The sequence below is a fragment of the Manacus candei genome, unplaced genomic scaffold (genome assembly GCF_025592945.1).
Source record: "Manacus candei isolate 608988 ecotype Guabito, Panama unplaced genomic scaffold, ASM2559294v1 h1tg000114l, whole genome shotgun sequence".
Classification (NCBI taxonomy): domain Eukaryota; kingdom Metazoa; phylum Chordata; class Aves; order Passeriformes; family Pipridae; genus Manacus; species Manacus candei.
Genome location: NW_026138162.1, coordinates 688,494 through 707,169, shown reverse-complemented (window position 1 = coordinate 707,169; position 18,676 = coordinate 688,494). Strand labels below are relative to the sequence as shown.

The 18,676-nt window shown below is 37.0% G+C and overlaps 1 protein-coding gene across 8 annotated transcripts in view; it reads right to left on the bottom strand.

The window, feature by feature from the left end:
- The window catches only part of ATP2B1 (ATPase plasma membrane Ca2+ transporting 1), a 62,261-nt gene that overhangs the window by 25,519 nt on the left and 18,066 nt on the right, over positions 1 to 18,676 (bottom strand). For 7 of the 8 annotated variants that reach the window (XM_051770082.1, XM_051770086.1, XM_051770080.1 and 4 more), the window contains exons 2-6: positions 9,864 to 10,273; positions 4,539 to 4,736; positions 3,433 to 3,687; positions 3,227 to 3,352; positions 2,715 to 2,858 (exon numbers count right to left, since the gene is read on the bottom strand). In XM_051770082.1, coding sequence (XP_051626042.1) covers positions 2,715 to 2,858; positions 3,227 to 3,352; positions 3,433 to 3,687; positions 4,539 to 4,736; positions 9,864 to 10,068 — 928 coding nt within the window. In that variant the 5' untranslated portion in view covers positions 10,069 to 10,273. Of the gene's footprint in view, positions 1 to 2,714; positions 2,859 to 3,226; positions 3,353 to 3,432; positions 3,688 to 4,538; positions 4,737 to 9,863; positions 10,280 to 18,676 lie in introns of those variants that run through there. The other variant, XM_051770085.1, reaches the window with a different exon arrangement.

Genomic DNA, 18,676 nt, shown 5'->3' with positions numbered 1-18,676 from the left:
TGGCTGTGCAGAATTCATTTTAAAGTTTACGTTTATATATAATGACTACATTAATCTGCTGAAACAAGCAACTGCATTTAAAAAAAAAAGTAAAACGTAAGTCAGCTCAGAGAAACAGCTCACATCAGTTTTTTGGACTTTACTTTTCCCATACAAAACTGCTGCAATGTTAATCTACCATGGTTAAGTTTGCACAAATTACTGACACAGACACTTACTGCTTGTGAGGAAAGCTTTAAAAAGATTGTTGACACGTTTTTCTATGAAATATATTTGTTATATAAAAGTGATTCTGGTTGCCTCCATCTTACTCTGCTTTTCTAACACTTGCCACCAGTATCTGATTACTACTGCAAATGAACTGCAGGATCTCACTTCCAGAATCAGTGCTTTTTTTGTACAACATTGCAGAAGCTACCATAGAATAAAATATTTATAAATCTACAGCAAAGTTTAACAGAGGCATACCACTGGATTACTGATCTATGCTAACCCTATTTACATGAACATAATCTGTAAGCAAATATGATACATCACTATAAGACTAGCTTGAGTTCATAATAAAATATCACTCCTACCTGTGTTCAGAAACAGAGTTCAACAAGAGATCATAAAGAAGGACGACAAAATAATGAAAGAATTTAACAAGTGAAACATTAAAAGTAACTGGAAGACCAACACATCTTATGTTGTTTGGGGGGCTTGGCAAGTGACAAACTTTACTTCTAAGGCTAATTGAGGAACTTAGAACAAAACCCAGAAATTTTCAGTAGCTTTGATAACTCACCAAATTTTGGCCCTAGGTTATGTAGACTGAAATTTACAAGAGTACTCAGGTAGAAGAAAATCAAGTTATCAAGTGTGTGTGGCATGACATTTAACACCTCCATTACACTATTACTGTAGACACATAGTCTGATTTCTATAACTAAGATTTCCCCCCAAGCATTCCCTCAACAGCCGAGGAAAAAAAAATAGCATGTTCATTTTCTCCAGAAGATGCCACTTCAGACTTCTAAAGAACTTGTCATTGTTTCCTAATTTAGTATTTTTTCCTTCCTAGGTACCCTCTCTCTCTTACAAGAGCAAAGTTCTACACTTGAGTTACTTGTAGCTCCTTGTTCATACATTATCTCCTTGTACATTTGCTTTCACTCTGCACCAAGCCATACACAGCCAACTAAATATAGTCCCTTTAATCTCCTTAACATTCACAGAGAGGCTAATTTAGTTTAACCTGAATTTTACCAAGGAGAATCTTATTATGCACCTAACTTAAGGGAAAGAGGAAGCTATCTATCTTGGGAGACAAAAAAAAAAAAACCTGCAAGCGTTGAGGCCTTAGGATACACCAAAACACCACTTGTCAAAGAGACTTCTGCTTATAGAATAATAAACACTGACAGAATATTAATAAAAACTATAATCCTCTCCATATCAGACGTAGCAGCTGGTACCGTCATTTGCTTCATCCCCTCTGTAAGGGGAAGAGCAAAGGATGGCAACTGTTTCACACTAATCCCCGGAAGTGTTGCAGGTCTTCACTATCATGCTTGAAACTCATTTAGAACTTTCAATTCTTCTTGTAACCATTTTTCTACCTTCTGAAGAAATTTACTACTTTTTACAATTCTGATCTTTCTAGAAACTTGAAAAGTATTTGTGTGTTAGGTCAAGACAACAAGAGTTCAATCCCAATTCTTGCACAGAGCACACACTTGACTCCTTAGTTTGAAGACCCTTGAGATTCTTAATCACATTTCTGTATAATTTCCATTATTGTTTCATATTCCTTTGATGAAAAAGTATATTTTGATTTATATTTATGTTTTTTGGTTCTGCTGTCAAGAACCCTCAGACTCAGTCCCATCCAGTAGACTTCATAGCAGTTTCTTGAAAAATTTGTACCATTTGTACCAGTCCTGAACATGCCTTGTAAGCATTATTATCAAAACATTACTTAAAAGCTTAACTTTTCTAAGCTTTGATTCTAAGGGTAAAGGCTACAGCTTAGATAAGTAACCTTATAATAAGGAAGACAGCCCACTCCACTCTTCATGGAAGGGTTCCAAAATACACTCAGTTATAAGCCCCTCATCCCTCCGAAAATAAGGATTAAAGAAAAGTGCCACCAGGGATTTGCCTCTGAGCATTCAAAACTTCACCTCTGGAAGAAAAGGAGCTGCAGGAGAAGCCATCTGCTCATCTTTTATTAAAATCAGTCTCATATATGCTTAAACTATCCACAGCAGTATAAAAGATACATTTTTCCCTTCAAGTGTCCCAGAAGAATGCCCTAAAAGGGGCATTTTCTATCCGTCAAATGCAGAACTAGATCCTTACTAGGTTGAATTATATAATAACCTGTTTGCCATAAACAAATATTTACTATTAAACATGAATGTACTTTGAAGTTACAGAAGATGACGGTTTAACTATTTATAAATAGCATGGCTGGTTAGGAGTTGTAAACTTTCCAAGCTCTATTTGATCAATGAGATTTGAAGTTTAATTAAAAATCCATGCAACAAGAGTTCAAAGTAGCACTCTTAGGTCACTGGACTCGAGTTGGTCTTTTTTCCTGTGAAACCTACGGAAAGTATGAATTTTAAAAAATGATTTCTGGCTCCAGATAACTAAAAAGAAAGTTTTTATCTAGTAACATTCAAGAGTTCACCCCTCCTTCCCTAGGAATTTGAGATTATTATGCCTACTTTTCTTGTCCTTCTTCTCTTTTTCCTTCTCCTTCTCCTCTTCATCTCCTCCAGCCCCAAGTAAGGTGAAGATGATTCCAGTCTGAGAGTTAACACCTACAGCAGTTACCACCATTCTTCCAGAGCCTTCCATCACATGTGTACCTGAAAGATTAAATCAGGTTTTCCACCATGACTTCAGCAGTTATATGGCAGATCACATAAGTACTTTAAGGAAATAAGTATTCAAACTTCACATTAACAAAATGAAAATGTGTATATACACCACTGTGCTCCTCTAAAGCTTTAATCGCCAAAGCTATCTGAAAAGGAAAATCATTAGCAGCTACACAAAATGTTTGTCAGTTTTAAGAGTCTGTTCCCTCTGACAGTTTTGTAGCAGTAACACTGGGTTGGGATACTTCTAGGAGTCAACAAGGTACAGTTCGCTAGATTTTAACCTCAACATTTTAAAAAACTAGTTTACCCTAGAAAAAAGTCACTTTCTTCAAGCATTGTCATATGCTACACACCTGATAGCAGCATAGGATCTCTGTCCAGCGATTTCTTAACATGATCAGATTCTCCAGTCAGTGAGCTTTCATCAATTTTGAGGTCATTTCCTTGAATGAGTACACCATCAGCTGGCAAAAGGTCACCTACAAAAGATCACTGGGTATGTTGACTGCTGTTCCTTTTTTAAAACTAAAAGAAAGTTCAACTTTAAAAATATGTTTACCATATTTCACTTGTGCAATATCTCCAACAATTATGTCAGCTACTGGTATTTGGATGACTTGACCACCTCTGATGACTGTGAATTTCTGTTCTTGTTCAATACGGCTCTGCAATCCCCGAAATTGTTTCTCCTTGCTCCAGTCATTGAAAGCTGTTACTAATACCACACAAACTACAGATAGGAGGATTGCTGCTCCTTCAATCCAACCTGCTTCAGATTCCTCCTCTTCTTCACCAACATTTACTGATCCACATACTGCAGAAAAGAGGTTTTAGATTTAACTAAGTCCAAATGGATAGTTATTTCAACAATAAAAAAAAATTGCCAAAACAAAGAAACTACTAATAGTTGCTAAACATTTTCTGTGCTAACCTTCTTCATGATTTTACCTTTATTTTCCATAAGGGTAACACATAAAGAAGCTAAAGAACCTGAAAGCTAGAGCAACGTGAGGAATTTAAACCACCCTGCTTATCTGAACACAAGAGAAGTCAATATAGAAAGTTACCTGTCCTTATTATCTTGTTAAGTGATGGCATAAGAATGCCAGACTAGTTAATCACCTTCTGCTTTCTTAACATATCCCACTTTGTCTTAACAAGTCAGATATCATTGCAAAAATTCAGTTCAATGAAGGCCGGATCCCTTTATTTTCTGTTTAGAAGCATAAATATATCTTCATTTCTTAAATTAGAAAGTTACCAGTGTCATATTGCAAATCAAGGAAAATTTAAGACTTGCTGACTCCTCAGAGAAAGCCCATGACTGCAAATTATAAATTCCTTAAATATTTGAGGCAAAGCTAAAAAAAACCCCACTTGCACAGAAACATTGCTGGATTTAAGAAAAGTCCTTGCTCCTGCTGCTTGCAATTTACCTCTGGCATTATTCTGGTCAGAATGATACCAGATCATGACCAGGGAAATCTCATGTAGCCCTTTTAAGGCAAGCTAGAGTTTTAGTAGTATGCTCTCAAATAAGGAACAATAAGCTGCTTTTCCACTGACTTACTGTCTCCCATCAGATTTACAGTACAGGCACACTGGACCAGGAAAGTCAATAGTACAATAAAGTAGATACCTACTTTTAAAAAAAAGTTTACTTACATGATTCATTTCCTCCTGGAGGCTGGTAAAAAGAAAGGCCCAAGGATACTACGGCTGCAATTTCTAATATAATTAATGTAACATCCTGTAGTGCTTCCCATACTAACTGAAGAAATGTTTTTGGCTTTTTAGGAGGTATAAAGTTCTTCCCAAAAACTGCTTCTCTCCTTTCTATATCTGCTGGATTTCCACTTAAACCTATTTAACAATAAGACAAAGTTAGTTGACACTTTATGCATTTCTCCCTCCCACTAGAAGTGACTGATGTTTCCCATTCATGGAATCAAGTCCCACTCCATATTTCAGTAACAATACCAAAAAGCCATATCTCAAATATAATTATGTACGTATCACCTTTAAGTCAGTCACTTTAGAAAAACAGCTATATTTTATAATTCTCACCTTGCCAAAACAAAGTTGATGGTCTACCTGCTTAGTATGTCACTTAATATGACATAGTAACAGAGTAATAGTAACACTCATACCTTTGTTCAAAGTAAAAAAGTTTGCAAGACAAGATCATTAGTAGTTACAACTATCGAGACTGAGTAGCACCATAAAGCTTTAGCAAGACCACAGCCTGTGAAGGTAGTACTGTTTCCCACTACAGGGATTCTGTATTAAGAGACAGCATCCTAGGATCCTAAAATTAATGTAACATTTATAATCACATATTATAATAATATACTATTATATTAGTGTATTTTTTATTATATAAAATACTATTAACAGTTGTTGAAGCTCTCCAGGCATCATGTGGAAAGAGGTAACTATTTTATGATGCTACTCCCACCTGGACAGTAGTTTTTTTGTCTTCTGAAGCTTCACTTTCTATCTTCTCTCACACAGAGAGAGCCTGTATTTACCACTGTGCAGGGTCTGTCACCTCAGTTCTGTACCTATCCTCTTTCTTATATAGCATACTTCTTTGAGTCCTCCTCTATCTCAATTCTTGTGCCAACCTTAAGAGACACTAGCAGGCAAGAGTAAGGGTCTTTCACTAAAGGGTACTGCATGCCAAGACCTTAAAAATAAAGGAATACCAAGAATATTCAGTGCAAGGTCATGCACTCAAGGTCTTCTCTAAGTACCCCTCCTGTTTACTCCTGTAACAGTTGTCTCACCCACCATTCAGAATGAAGCCACTGGCATATTTTTCAAAGCAAAATGGTCAAACATCCAGCCATGCTTTTCAGACCAAAGATCTCAATACTTCAACCATATTGCCCCCAAGATTATCAGTACCTGCTTAAAGACAACTATTCTCTTAGAAACAATTTTTTTAATAGTTAACCCAACTGCTTATTGATAAAGGCATTGCAAATGTACTAGGTAGTCAATAAGAACAGTAGCCACTGCAACTTGCTCTCAACAATAAGTGGCGTACTTAACACCTGTAATGGACATTTACTAGAATCATCACAAGATATTTCAAGACATCACAAGATATTTCAAGGAGTGGGATTCAAAGATCCTTGTGGGACCTTCTAACTTGGTATATTCTGTGATTCTGTGAAGACACCTTGATAAGACTACTGAATTGCAAAACTCACTTTTAAAAGCTAACAACTGCTATGTAATCACTTAACTGAAAAGCAAAATATTATGGGCAGATCTTTTCAAAAGTGAAATGTATTAATCATACTCTTTGTGTGTATAATACATTAGATTTATTCTAACACTCTTCGATTCACCCTGCATTCATGCCTTTGAAGGTTTAATACAAAGGAGCAATTGTCCTCATCAGCCATAACACTACACTTCTTGCAATTCAAGCTTTAAGGTGCATACTTTCAGCTCAAAGAGCACCACAAGACTATTTTCAAAATCAAGCTATATGTTACAGAGACTCAGGACAGCTTGGCCATTCCAAAAGACTGGGTCATGCTGTGATTTTGCAATAGATATCACTTCTCTATTCCTTTTAACATGGCAAAGTTTGGAAGATTATTTACATGGTGTCAGCAGCATCACTTTCCTCCTCCCTTTGCAGGGTACCACAGTGTAGAACATTGGAAATACAGCACGGGTCTATGAAGAATGAAAAGCATTTCTCAACAAGGCCATATAACGTCTAGGCTACTATCAGAACCACTTAGCAAATATTAGTAAGTCTAGTAAAGACAAAAATCATTTGTAATTTTAGTATACACCATAATACACCACGCACCATTAATGAACTTGGTGCATTTAACACACAGCTGGCAATTTCACAATTAACACTCTACAGTCCTGAGGTCAAAACTACTGCCATTATATTGTTCATTATGTGTCTTAACTACGGTAATTTATGCTATTTGAGGTCAAGTGTGAAAAATATTAGGCAAGGGACTCATGGCTGGGCTTCACGAACGAAGATTTGGGAAGGGCTCTACCCACGTTTGTTACAAGCGCGTTGGTGGCTGAAAAGGCCAATACGAGACAGGCATGTCCGGTTGCAAAAGGCACAGCAGAAAGACTCCTTAGATGGTAAATTCTGCAAGGCACGAATCTTTCTGCGTTGCCTTTTCTCCTCAAGGGTGATCCTGCGTGCTTTCTCAAAAGCATCAGCAGCATTATAGATGGTGTAGGCAAGGGACTAGTTAATATACAATATTCATATGCAGTTTTTATCAGAAATCTAGAAGTTACTAGACAATCAAAACTATGATGGTGGTTTATCTGTCCAGAATATAAGATGGGCTTTTGCCATTAAAGATATGTCAAACATTCATTTTGCACATTAGTATACATGTAAGCAGTAAAGTCTACTCAGTGTCCTTTTTTTAAGTAATACTGGTAAAGGACTGCTCCCATTTCTCATTTCAAATCAGATTGGTCTGACCCAAATTTTGTCTGAAAACAGATATTGCCTTACATTATCAACAACTTCATAGTAACAAGATGAACTCATCCACTATGTAGCACATCAGAACTACCTGTATTTTTCCTATGAAGCCAGTAGTAATTGCGTAGTGGTCAGTGTTTCATATCATAAGGAAAGCATCTAATTAGGAAGAAGTGTCATAGGGCCTTGAAGATTACAAAGAGTTAGAACTAGTGTAACACAGTTCTAGTGTAACACTAATATAACACGTAGCAGTTTTCTGCACAGATCTTGCCTAGATTTTTTTCCATTAGAAATGTCTCCCTTTCTATACTTACAACTTGAATTTGACAAAGTGGAGACCTAGTTCTACCTTTACAAGATCTCTCCAGTACTCTCCCTGAGAAATTTATAGCAGCTTACCTGACAGAGAGGCTGGTTCTCTAAAGATTCATGCAGTGATTCAGAGTCAAAATGATACCTCTGTAGAGGACACTGCTCTAACTCATCTTACTTAACCTTTTCGAAGCTAATTAACATATTCAACTGCTGAGGCCTCGGTGTGTTTATGAACTTCTCTCACACTTAAAAAGATGGTGCCCTTTTATCAAGCTAGTTGTTGTATTTAACTGATTGCAGCGTACATCTAAATGTCAAATCCTTTTGAAAGGGAAAGGCCTTGATCACGCAGTCCTTGGTACTGCCCAATCAATCTGCAGGAAAGGTCATCTAACCCTTTCTGGTTTTAGTACGCTGAGACTCATCATTCCCACGTGTCAACTTGTTTGTTACATTAAGAGACAAAGTGAAACCTGCAGTTTACAAGGTATTTAGTTCTTAGTGCATCATGACTATTTAAAATTGTATGCCCGCCTAGTAATAATGAACCTTAAACCTTGTAGATCACTGTAAAACAGGATTCAACTCTCGGTTAAACTCTTGATTATAGAAAACTATATCCCTTTCCACTGAGAAAGGAAACTGCCTTTCAGCATTATGCAGCAGGTCGACAGGGTAACAGGAGACTACTGGTCCTATCTAACGTGTTACACTGCTTGTACACTGCAGTGCTTCACACACATACTTCACAACTCCACCAATGCCAAGGAACAGAATTTTGCACTCCTTATATTTTACAAACTTCCTCATCCTGAAATTGGTCTACTCCCATTCACTGGTAGGTCAGCCATGTCAGCTGGCTACTTTCAGTTTGGTAAGAGAAACCCAGTTCATGTACTGATATAATTTCAGGAGTCTGGAAATCGGTTTCAGAAGCAGACCAAGACAAAACATGCTAAATGCAAATGTACCCAGAGGTATCTTACGGCATTGGTAGGCTGTTCTTGGTCCAAGGAGACAAATCTTTCCATAGCATTTGTGAAGAACAGAAAGCAACGGCTCTCCAGGATTAAGACAGCAGGTATTTTACTGCCACCAACATGACAATACCTTGGTTAAAAGCTATGTGAGTGCTTAAATGCAGAGACACCACAATCTGCTGACATCTTGATTTTGGTAATTCTCAATCACTCCTAACAGCAGGACTTCACAATAAGTTCCAGTTACTTTTAAGTACTTTTATCTATCTACAGTTTACTGTAGATATTACAGTTTAAATATTTTATGAAGTGTGACTTGCATTTTTCACAAGTTGACACTTAGAGTTTGGAAGAAAGTAGTAAGAGATGGCCAGGTCCTTAAGGAAAACTTCTGGAGGGTTCTCAGGAAGAAGACTTGATAAATTTATTTATTTATTCACATTTGTACAGTCTGTCTTGGAGTAGTAACTCTAGAGAGCAAAAGCATCAGGTAGCCACACAACAGAAGGCTACTTCAGTCAAACACGGCAAAGACTTTGAAGATGCTTATTTCCAGAGAATAAGATTGTGTAATCACTTTGTAAACCTTCAACTAAGAGTGACAGTACATGTTAATGCTTAAAGCTGTATTGATAGTTATTTCGGACAGCTCAAATGAAATTTACAGAAATACTATAGATTTAAAAACTAGATCCTGCTATTAAGAACTCAGTGTAGCACAAATAGAAAACAGATGCCACCAGTTTTAAAAATTGTTGCAATAGGGAATACAAGAACTAGGTGGCAACACCAAAGCATTAATAAGTCCTGCATTAGACTATTAAAACCTTGGCCTCTACAACAGCATGATCTGAATTGTGAACTATAGGTCATATGAGCTATTCACAAAATTTATGCTTTCACAATAAGTTGAACATCGCTATGTTGCATTGCTACTTCATATGTGGATGCCTACACCAATGAATTTTGTTCCAAAGTGCAACTTCACCACTAATACAGCATCTCACATGCATTTAGACCAATCGAAAAAAACTCTCACTTATTTATTACTGTGGAATACCTCTGCCTTAGAGGAATAAGAAGCAATATTTTCTTATGGTAACTAAAATACTTCTATAAACTTGGTTATATTAAAACAAGTAGTTTGCTGACTAAGGTTTTTCCTAAATGGAGTTTCCTCAATAATAATAATTGGCTTACCTTCATTTGGTGAAGTTTTCAACTTTGTGCAGATGCCATGTACATCTCCATAGCATTCCTGTATTTTATGCAGTGCATCTGCAGCTCGAAGTTCCATAAGAGAACGGAGCTCTGTAAGAGTAACTCCAAAATCTCCATGATTAGCTTCTTTTACAGCATTTTTTACACCACTATATGCAACCGAGTTGTTTGCCATGTCACCCATGATGCATGCAGTCTTTAGTGTAGACGATTTCCAGTAAGGAACAAGATTTCAACTTAAAATATTTCCAAAAGGAAAATAAATCCTTTGGGTATTAAGACAGTCAGGAGAGCAGACACATCACCCAAGTAAGAGATCCCATCTGGAGAGATCTTTGAGGTTGTCCCATGGCGCGTTCTGTTCCCCAAAACCAAAAGGCATGTACAATCTAGGGAAAGAATAAACACATATTCAGTTACATAACAGCTACACTGAAATACCTAAGACAACCCTACTCATTGTATTGAGGATACAGAACAAATTTCTTAATTTCCCATAATATTTTTAGTTTGCATTCAGCTGGTAAGAGTGACAAGGTATAAAATGGACATTTCCCATACCAAAACAACCTTGCATTATTTTATTTCCTTAAACCATTAACTTCTTAGAACAACTGCTGTCTTTAGGACTTGCATTTTCCTTGGCATGTCCATATAGTCCATCATCAAGAGGAAGCCTTTAAAATCACCTAAAATTAAATCCGTTTCCATGTAAATAAAGTTTGTAGCATCCACAACTGATATCACATAGGGTAAGAACATACTCAAGTTAAAAATCCCCAGTTTTCAATGAGGTTTTCACCTCATAGTTTGGGAAGAGCAAGCTTTTGTGTGTTCCCATTAATTCATTTGTGCAAACCTCAAGAAAAACCATTTCAACACTAAGCTAGCCCATGCAGTACTCTTGTATTATAAGTAGGATTATATCTTCAGGCAGACCTAAGTCTTAAAACATTTTCACATCCAGACAGTTTTAGCCTTGCTCCAGCCCATTTCATCCCAACTCAAGCTTCCCATAGTATCTGCATTTAGTTCTCTGAACAGAGTGGGAAATTGCATAATACCTGCCACCTTCCTAAAGAAGGGATAAGGAGACTGAGAGCAGTTCTTCTGTCTGATTATCAATGCACTGTAGCTGAGAAATTAACAATTACCCACAGGACTCTAAACTTGCACAGGCATTCTATATATAATTCCTGCTCGGCTGACACACCTTGCATGTACACATGTATCTACGCAATAGTACAGTGGTACAGTGCACACACAAACTCTTCATGCCTATATAAAGATCTGCTGTGTGCCAAACACAGACATCTGATTGTGTAAATCAGCTTTATCGACATAATGGTGCATGATGAGCACATGTAACAATATATTGCCCTGCAAAACATTATGAGTGACAGGTTCAGATGAACAATAACTCAGACACTTCCAGGTCAACAAGACTCTCAGGTGTCATATACCTAGCAAAGGGAAATAGTTACCACTGACTGCATTGCTTTATAAAGGCAAAGAGTCAAACAAAAAATTCCTAGCTATTGCCCTGCTGAGTTAGGGGACTGTTCAGCTGAACCACTGTGTCTATGTTAAGTCCAGGTATAAGCACCTAATTACCTGAAATTTAAGGCCTTGGTTCCAGGAACAACTCAGATCTCTGCTCTGGAAACAATCAGTTTCAGCTACAGTAAATCTACCATTTAAAGCACCGTATCACAGTACTTCATTTTCACTGAGGACAACCACTGATGCTGGAAGACCCTGAACTGATGTCCTCTGACCACAAGTGACAGTCTCGTCTCCAGCAGAACTAAAACTGCTCTTCTCTTCCCATCACAGGAGACTCTGAGAAAAGCACTGTCTATGGCCATTTTCCGAAGAGCGACAAAAAGGATAAAGCAACCCATATTAATACGCAAAAAACTTCAACATCCTATAACATCAAAGTAACTAATTTAAAAATTAATTTAAATCTTAATTGTTTTCTCTGTTAATTGCCAAAAAGTATTACGACAGCTGAAGAGTCCATGATGATGGTGTTAACCTGCATGCTAGGATGTAGTTTTGATTAATACGTAGCTGACTCTAATGTGTCCTGTTAGAGTATCCTGCAAGTGAAGAAATTCATGCAAATCATGTATGAAAGATTTTTCTTTAAAGACGTACCACACTGTTATCTAATGCCCAAAAGCTGGATGCTGTTGGCCAGCTGGTAGCCTAGGAGGATTTATCAGCTGGCATCTGATCATAAGCTATGACAGTACAACAAGAAGCAGATCAGGCAAATGAGTTTGTATAGCTATGGAGAAGATGCTGCAGCTGCTAATTAGGCAAAAATAGACCAAGCAGAATGCCCCACAACCAATTACATCACATTTGATTCAACTTTAATTAAGAAAAGCTCTGTTCAAGCCTCTAGCAGGAGCCCTGCACTTGATGCCCAAATACACCCAAATCCAAGAGATGAGGATAGGAAAAGCTACAGCTCTAGTCACTGCTCACATGTCATCAAAAAGTTCTGAGACTTATTCTCTCACTCTCTGCATGTATATTGAGTGGACAAGACTTGCTTTCATATGCAAGTAAACTTGAGAGCAGTAACACTACCTAATCATAACTCAATTTGCTTTGCACTCCAATTTCTAGCCTCTCTATGCATCTAAATCCATTTTTATTAGTAATAGTACAGTGATTAGCTATTACTAAATTTATACTGAAAGGGTTTTTCAGATGTTCCAAAGCACCTCAATAGCACCCTAACATACCAATGAACCCTTAAGGTTCACAGACAAATTCAGTAAGCTTACATCAACACCACAAAAAAGTGCGGTTCTGCAGATCAGTGCTAGCAGTGTTACAGATTATTTGGCACAACCATGTTAGGAAAGAGTTGTGGAAAATTGAAAAGAACAGCATGAAGACTCTTCAAATTCTTAATACTGAGTAAGAGCAGTTTTGCTCCAAATCATAAAAGTTGTTTAAACATTATCAATTGTTACATGAAATAATTCCAGAAGAAATCTGCTTCGGTAGCCCGTTTTCACCAAGCATTTCAACAGACAGCACAATAGCTTCTTGTCACACAGGTACAGAATGGACTTAGTTTAACATGCATTTTTCTGTAGGAAACAGCAAAGAAACTTTATTTAAGAAATATTCTTAATGCAGTTTGATGTAAAATCTTGCAACACCCAATCACTTCCTGTGAAGCAACTTTCAACAGTCCACTTTTGTAACATTAGTGGCGATGCATAATGAAACCATCACAGTGAAATTCAAGTATCATAAAAGAAAGTGGTTTTTGAAATACATAGATCATCTAATAGCATTTACCTTATCAACTAATGAAATACTTTATTTGTTTTGACCACTGTTCCAGTTCTCAATTCTTGCAGCAGCCATTTGAAATACATTATTTGAGTAGCATGAGCTCTGGAGCACTACAGTTCAAAGCAATTCACCTCTTAAATTCCAATCTGCTAATATCTCAAATTTTAAATTCAAAGAACAATTATCAAGCTAAAAGTCATTTAGCTGAAGTTCCAGTCTATTTAAAGTTTAATTCAGTTGAAATTATGTGTTAGTGTCCAGCTTTAACAAGCTGCACACAGGATGACTTAGAGGAGTCTTTCATTAGACACATCAACTTTTGGATAATCCTTTGTCTATATATCACTGAGACAAGGAACAACTTTAAAGCTATTGTCTCTCACACTCAAGTGACTAAAAAACTTAAGCTGCAGAGGCACCTTTGAGTAGCAGCACCTACTCCCATAGGCAGGATTTGGCTACTTATGCAAATCTCTCCGAAAAGACCCTGCTGCTCTGTGGCTGTAATAACTTTGTGACATATCATGTCATTGCAATTGCTTATGAGGAATACTGCAGCTTAACTTTCTTATCCAAATCAAATTAATATTTATTGCTAAGGGAGTGTGCTTTGTTACCAGACAAAGATAATAATTCAAAGCCATAACCCATGAAACAAAGGTTAGATAATTTTGTCAATATTAGAAGTTTGACTACCTCATAAGCCTCTGTAGTTGGACTGGAGAAAGGACAAGCTCTAAACAGAAGTCTACATGTAGAGATGCTTACCAAAGCATGAAGAGACTATAGATTACAAGCCTATTTAGTTCCACTGTGTTGATCAAGCTAGAAGCTGCAACATGTTTCTTAAAGCGTTCCTGTAATGACACTTTAAACATAGACTCACATTAACCTCCTGCCCCAAAAAGCAGCTACCATCAAGACAGTTTTGAACATTAATTAGGCTTCAAAAAGGAGTTCATAACAGGTAAAAGTATTTAATAATTAGTGATTTAGTATTTAGTCATTCCGTCTATTTGAAAGAAAGCTATAATATGTGTTTTACAGTCATTAAAATTAAGGCTGCCTTGAAGAGATAGTTCGCAGAGGCCATGCACTGACAAGTGTAGAGTTTAAGAGTGGCACAATTACTATTACCCAGATGCACAGGACCTAGCATACCTTGGACCCCTACCCAAGCCTTTCCTATAGTTAGATTTACATGTAATATTCACCAACCTACAGGAAATGCAATTTTCTTAATCAATATTAAAACAAGGTAAACTCATACCTCAAAAGTCAAAGCTTGGGTAACTATAGATCTTGTGTAATTCAATTTAATTTATACATCTGCTCAAACACTATGCATTCAGATATTAAGCATTAGCTGGTACTAGCATTTGACCCTCAACAACACACTAAAAAAGCTGGGCACTGTAATATAGGAAAGGGCTTGCAAAGTGATTATCTCAGGAAAGCCTTTGTTTAATCTAATTAGTTCAATGAGTACCAGACAGATCTGCGTACCAAAAGGTTGCTGTGATAAAAACTGTCCCATATGTTTCAGTTGTCATGCCTTTTAACCTGTTTCAAAATACAGCTTTTAAGATACCAAAAATATATAATATGCCTTGGCAGACTTCAGTGTAGGTATGCTCCACAGCTTCAAGCCATCACATAACGTTGTGGGTGAGGGAGGAAAGACAAGGGGAAGAAGTTATCCGGAATACTATTAAAATAGAATATTATTATAATGGAAAGTAATTGTAACTTAGAAAGTAACCTGGGAATCGCACTGAAAATGACCGATGTCTTCTGCTCTAGAGGGTCTTAGTGTAAAAGACACACCCTCACACTGACTTGACAGGCTACAGAAACTCACCATCTGTTTCACAAGAAATATGAATGAATGCTAACAAAACAAAATGTTAATACAAAACAGTATGCATTTACAGGTCACTATCCCATAAGTTAAAATGTGCCTAACTGAACAACTAGGAGTTAAATCATTTCAGTGGCATGCTGTTGTTTTAGTGCAAGCAGCTTATGAAGAGACAAGTAAAAGTAGATTGAAGAGCTAAGAGGGAGAGGGCACAAACAAAGTTTAACATATCATCTTCAGCCTCAAATGTGCCCAATGTGTTGTAATGACAAGTTTCCCTTATTACAGCTTCTGTGTTATAAACGCTAAATTCACCAAAGGTCATGACTTTTCCTTAGTTTTCAAAGAGAAATCTGACTTCATTCTGAAGCTTAATCTCTTGGGAGCAGATGCACTTACCTATCTGAAATAAAAATTGGCTTAGATTCTCCAGTGGATGTAAACACTGGTATTGTTCCTGCTCATTGTAGGGAGATTGGACCAGATGACCCTCAAAGGTCCCCTGCAACCGAAAATACTCTGTGATTTATGGCACTTATGGATTGCTGCTGCCTACTGTGATTGAGACTTGTAGTAGCAGTTTCATCCAGCAGTGGTTTCCTGGCTTTAAGACCCCAAATTTTTTTTCTTATTGAAATGATGGCTAACAAATTAGGACTTCAGTAGTCTGAAGTCAGTTTGGTAGTAATACAAATTAGCAGTGTTCCCACACAGGTTTCTGCATAATTTCCCTCCTATTTTGGTACCAGCAAGAAAAAAAAAAATCATTTAAGTATTGAAGGTGAGTTCAATGACCTCCTCTTATGCAGTGGCTTGCTCCACAGCCTCTGCAAGGAGCCCAGCAAGCAAGCAGACATTGTGTTATGCTGTCAACCAGCTGCACAGGTCCGTACTGCCCCGCCTTGTCCAAGCCACAGCCTTTCCACACTCACAACACAACTCAACTCCAGTTGAATGGCAGCTGGATTAAGAAACAAGATCAGAATGTGCTGTATAGAATACTCTGAGTAGGAAAACTATTTTATCAAAAGCTTAAACTAATAATTAGCTTTCTGAGATAACTAAACAGATATTACTGATCCAACAACAGACAAATCGATCCAACAAGAAGGGCTTCAGAAAAACCTGTGAACGCTTTCAAGGATCATCAGACTTTGAGAGATCCTGGAAAACCCAAGAGCACAAAACCAGTGTGATCATTAGAGAAAGCATTGAGTCTCCCATGTATTTGAAATACTAGGTTTTCATCATCTCTTATTTTATATTACAATGCTGAGTTGTCCATAGGAAGCTAAACATTTCAAGACACAAAATCATGCAAAAGAGCTAAGTTTTTAACTACTTAAAACACTTTCCTGGAAACTGGAAATACTTATTCCAGACATCCATTAACAGAGCCATGTCTCGAAGGGTCTCTGCAGTCCACAGCTCTCATCAACACTCAGGCAGCTTCTCCTTTCTCCACCCATAGGCCCTGGAACTTCTTTCTACTATGCTCATCTACTTTTTGCTCTGTGATGACATCAAACTAAACTAAGGCTAAATTTGACAGGACTGCTTGCAATAACAGGTTATTCCAAGTTAAGACTATAATCCCAGGAGGAAAAAAGTTTTAACCTCTAGATAGGACTCTGTCCCATCCAGCATAATTTTAAACGTGTTCAAGTACCTAAAATGTATTTACTATGTGTGTCAGCTACTTCAGCTAACTTGAGGTGAGTAGACTTGCCAAAATTTAGACTAAGGCAGCTGATGGTTGAAGGCAAACCTGCTGGTGTTTAAAGTGAAAGAAAAAAAAAAAGTGTTTTCCCAATGCCCATTGATACTTTCCTTTACTTCAGATCCACTGAGTCCTAAATAAGATGACTGAGTATTTAAAGTTGCTTAATCCTGCACAGTTTGGGACAAAAATGTTTATTTAGGATAATTATGCTGTTTAATATATAAGCCTAAAAGTGAATTTTTTTTTTAAGTGTGCAGTAAGTTATCTATTGACAGATATTCACATTAATAAATTCAGGAGCAACTTACCACACTTTTCTCATCAATATTTATCAAAACCATTTTGGCAAAAATGACAAGACAAAAAGCTGAACTTTTTTTTTTTAAAAAAAAGGATGGTAGGATGGTAGCATAGCAAACTACTTACTAAAATTATGCATCATGAGACTACAGCAGAGTTTACTGGCATTCCAAAAACTGCAAGATGTGTTCTGGTCACAAAATCTGACAGGTGCATGTTAAATGAGGCATACGACATCACTATACACAACTAAGTTTCAAGATAAGGTAAAGTGAGATGGTACCAAATTTCATCCAACAGAGATGGAAATGGATTCCTGGATTTCAGTTACTTGTCGCATTTAAAGCTTAGTACATGCCTGTAAGCAATGCATCCAGCTGGTCAGGTCTGACAATAATTATGACTCAGAGCAGAACAGCAGCTGACTTCATCAGTTATTCCTACAGGTCATGAGAAATCTTACTTTCTCATACTTGAGAAACCTTACTAGTCTTCAGAAATCTTTTCACATTTTTTCACAAAACCTCTAATTTTTGCTACTTCTTCTTAACCTTGCTTCCAATACCTTTTGAGCTAAATTGCATATGGCACTTCATCCAGAACTAGACATTTACCATTTCCTCCTGATTTGAACACTCCCCCTTTCTTTCTTCCAGAAACTATTCTTTTATGCTAATATCCATATAAGCAGAGCAGTATGCTTTTGACTGTGACCGTGTCTCCTGATATCAGAGGTGCCAAAAGCTCCCCAGAGCTGTGAGCCTTCAAGCAAAGGGCAAAAGTCCATCCCTACCTGATTCTTCTTGTATTGAAAAAACTGCAAGAGAAATTTAAAAGTAGTTTTAAAACTACTAGGAAATATTTATACTTATGAGATTAAGCCTAATTACTTCCATAAAGTCACTCTGAACATGACCATTTCCTTTCTATTAGGTAAGTGAAATTAACTTAGGTAAGTGTTAAAGCTTTTCTTGCTACTTGGCACTAATTTACTGCTATATATAAACAGTAAAACAAAATATCCTATATGCTCACTGAACTGTAAACAGATTATATACAAATAGTGATAGTGTGGTAAAGGTTCCCCTTATGATCCTCAAAATCACCATCCCCACCAAGCAATGGTTTGGAATGTAAAAAAAAAATAAAACAAACATCAGCTGTGGTCACCCATCTCAATGAGCACACACTCTGATGCTAAGCTGGATGTCTGTTTTGTCCTCTTGTGGCCAAAGTTTAAGAAGCTTCTCTCGTGGCATGTAACAAGCCAGTTTAAGAACCTTCATATTCATATTTTTCACAAGCCTTCCAGAAATAAAAGAACACAATTTATCCTTATCCTCAAACCCTTAAAAACCCTTACTTCTTGAAAAATCTGTATTTTGAAAACTATCTTAGCTTTCCCTGCATGTTATTAATCCCTGCCTGCCAGAAATACACCAAGTAAACTGGCTAAAGAGCCATTCTGAAAAAACTCCTTTCAAAAACGGTAGTTATTTTTGCCATCTTCTATTCATAAGAAACCAGAGGGATTTCAATTCAAATATCATAACGACTCTATACACTTGAGTAGCACTTTCA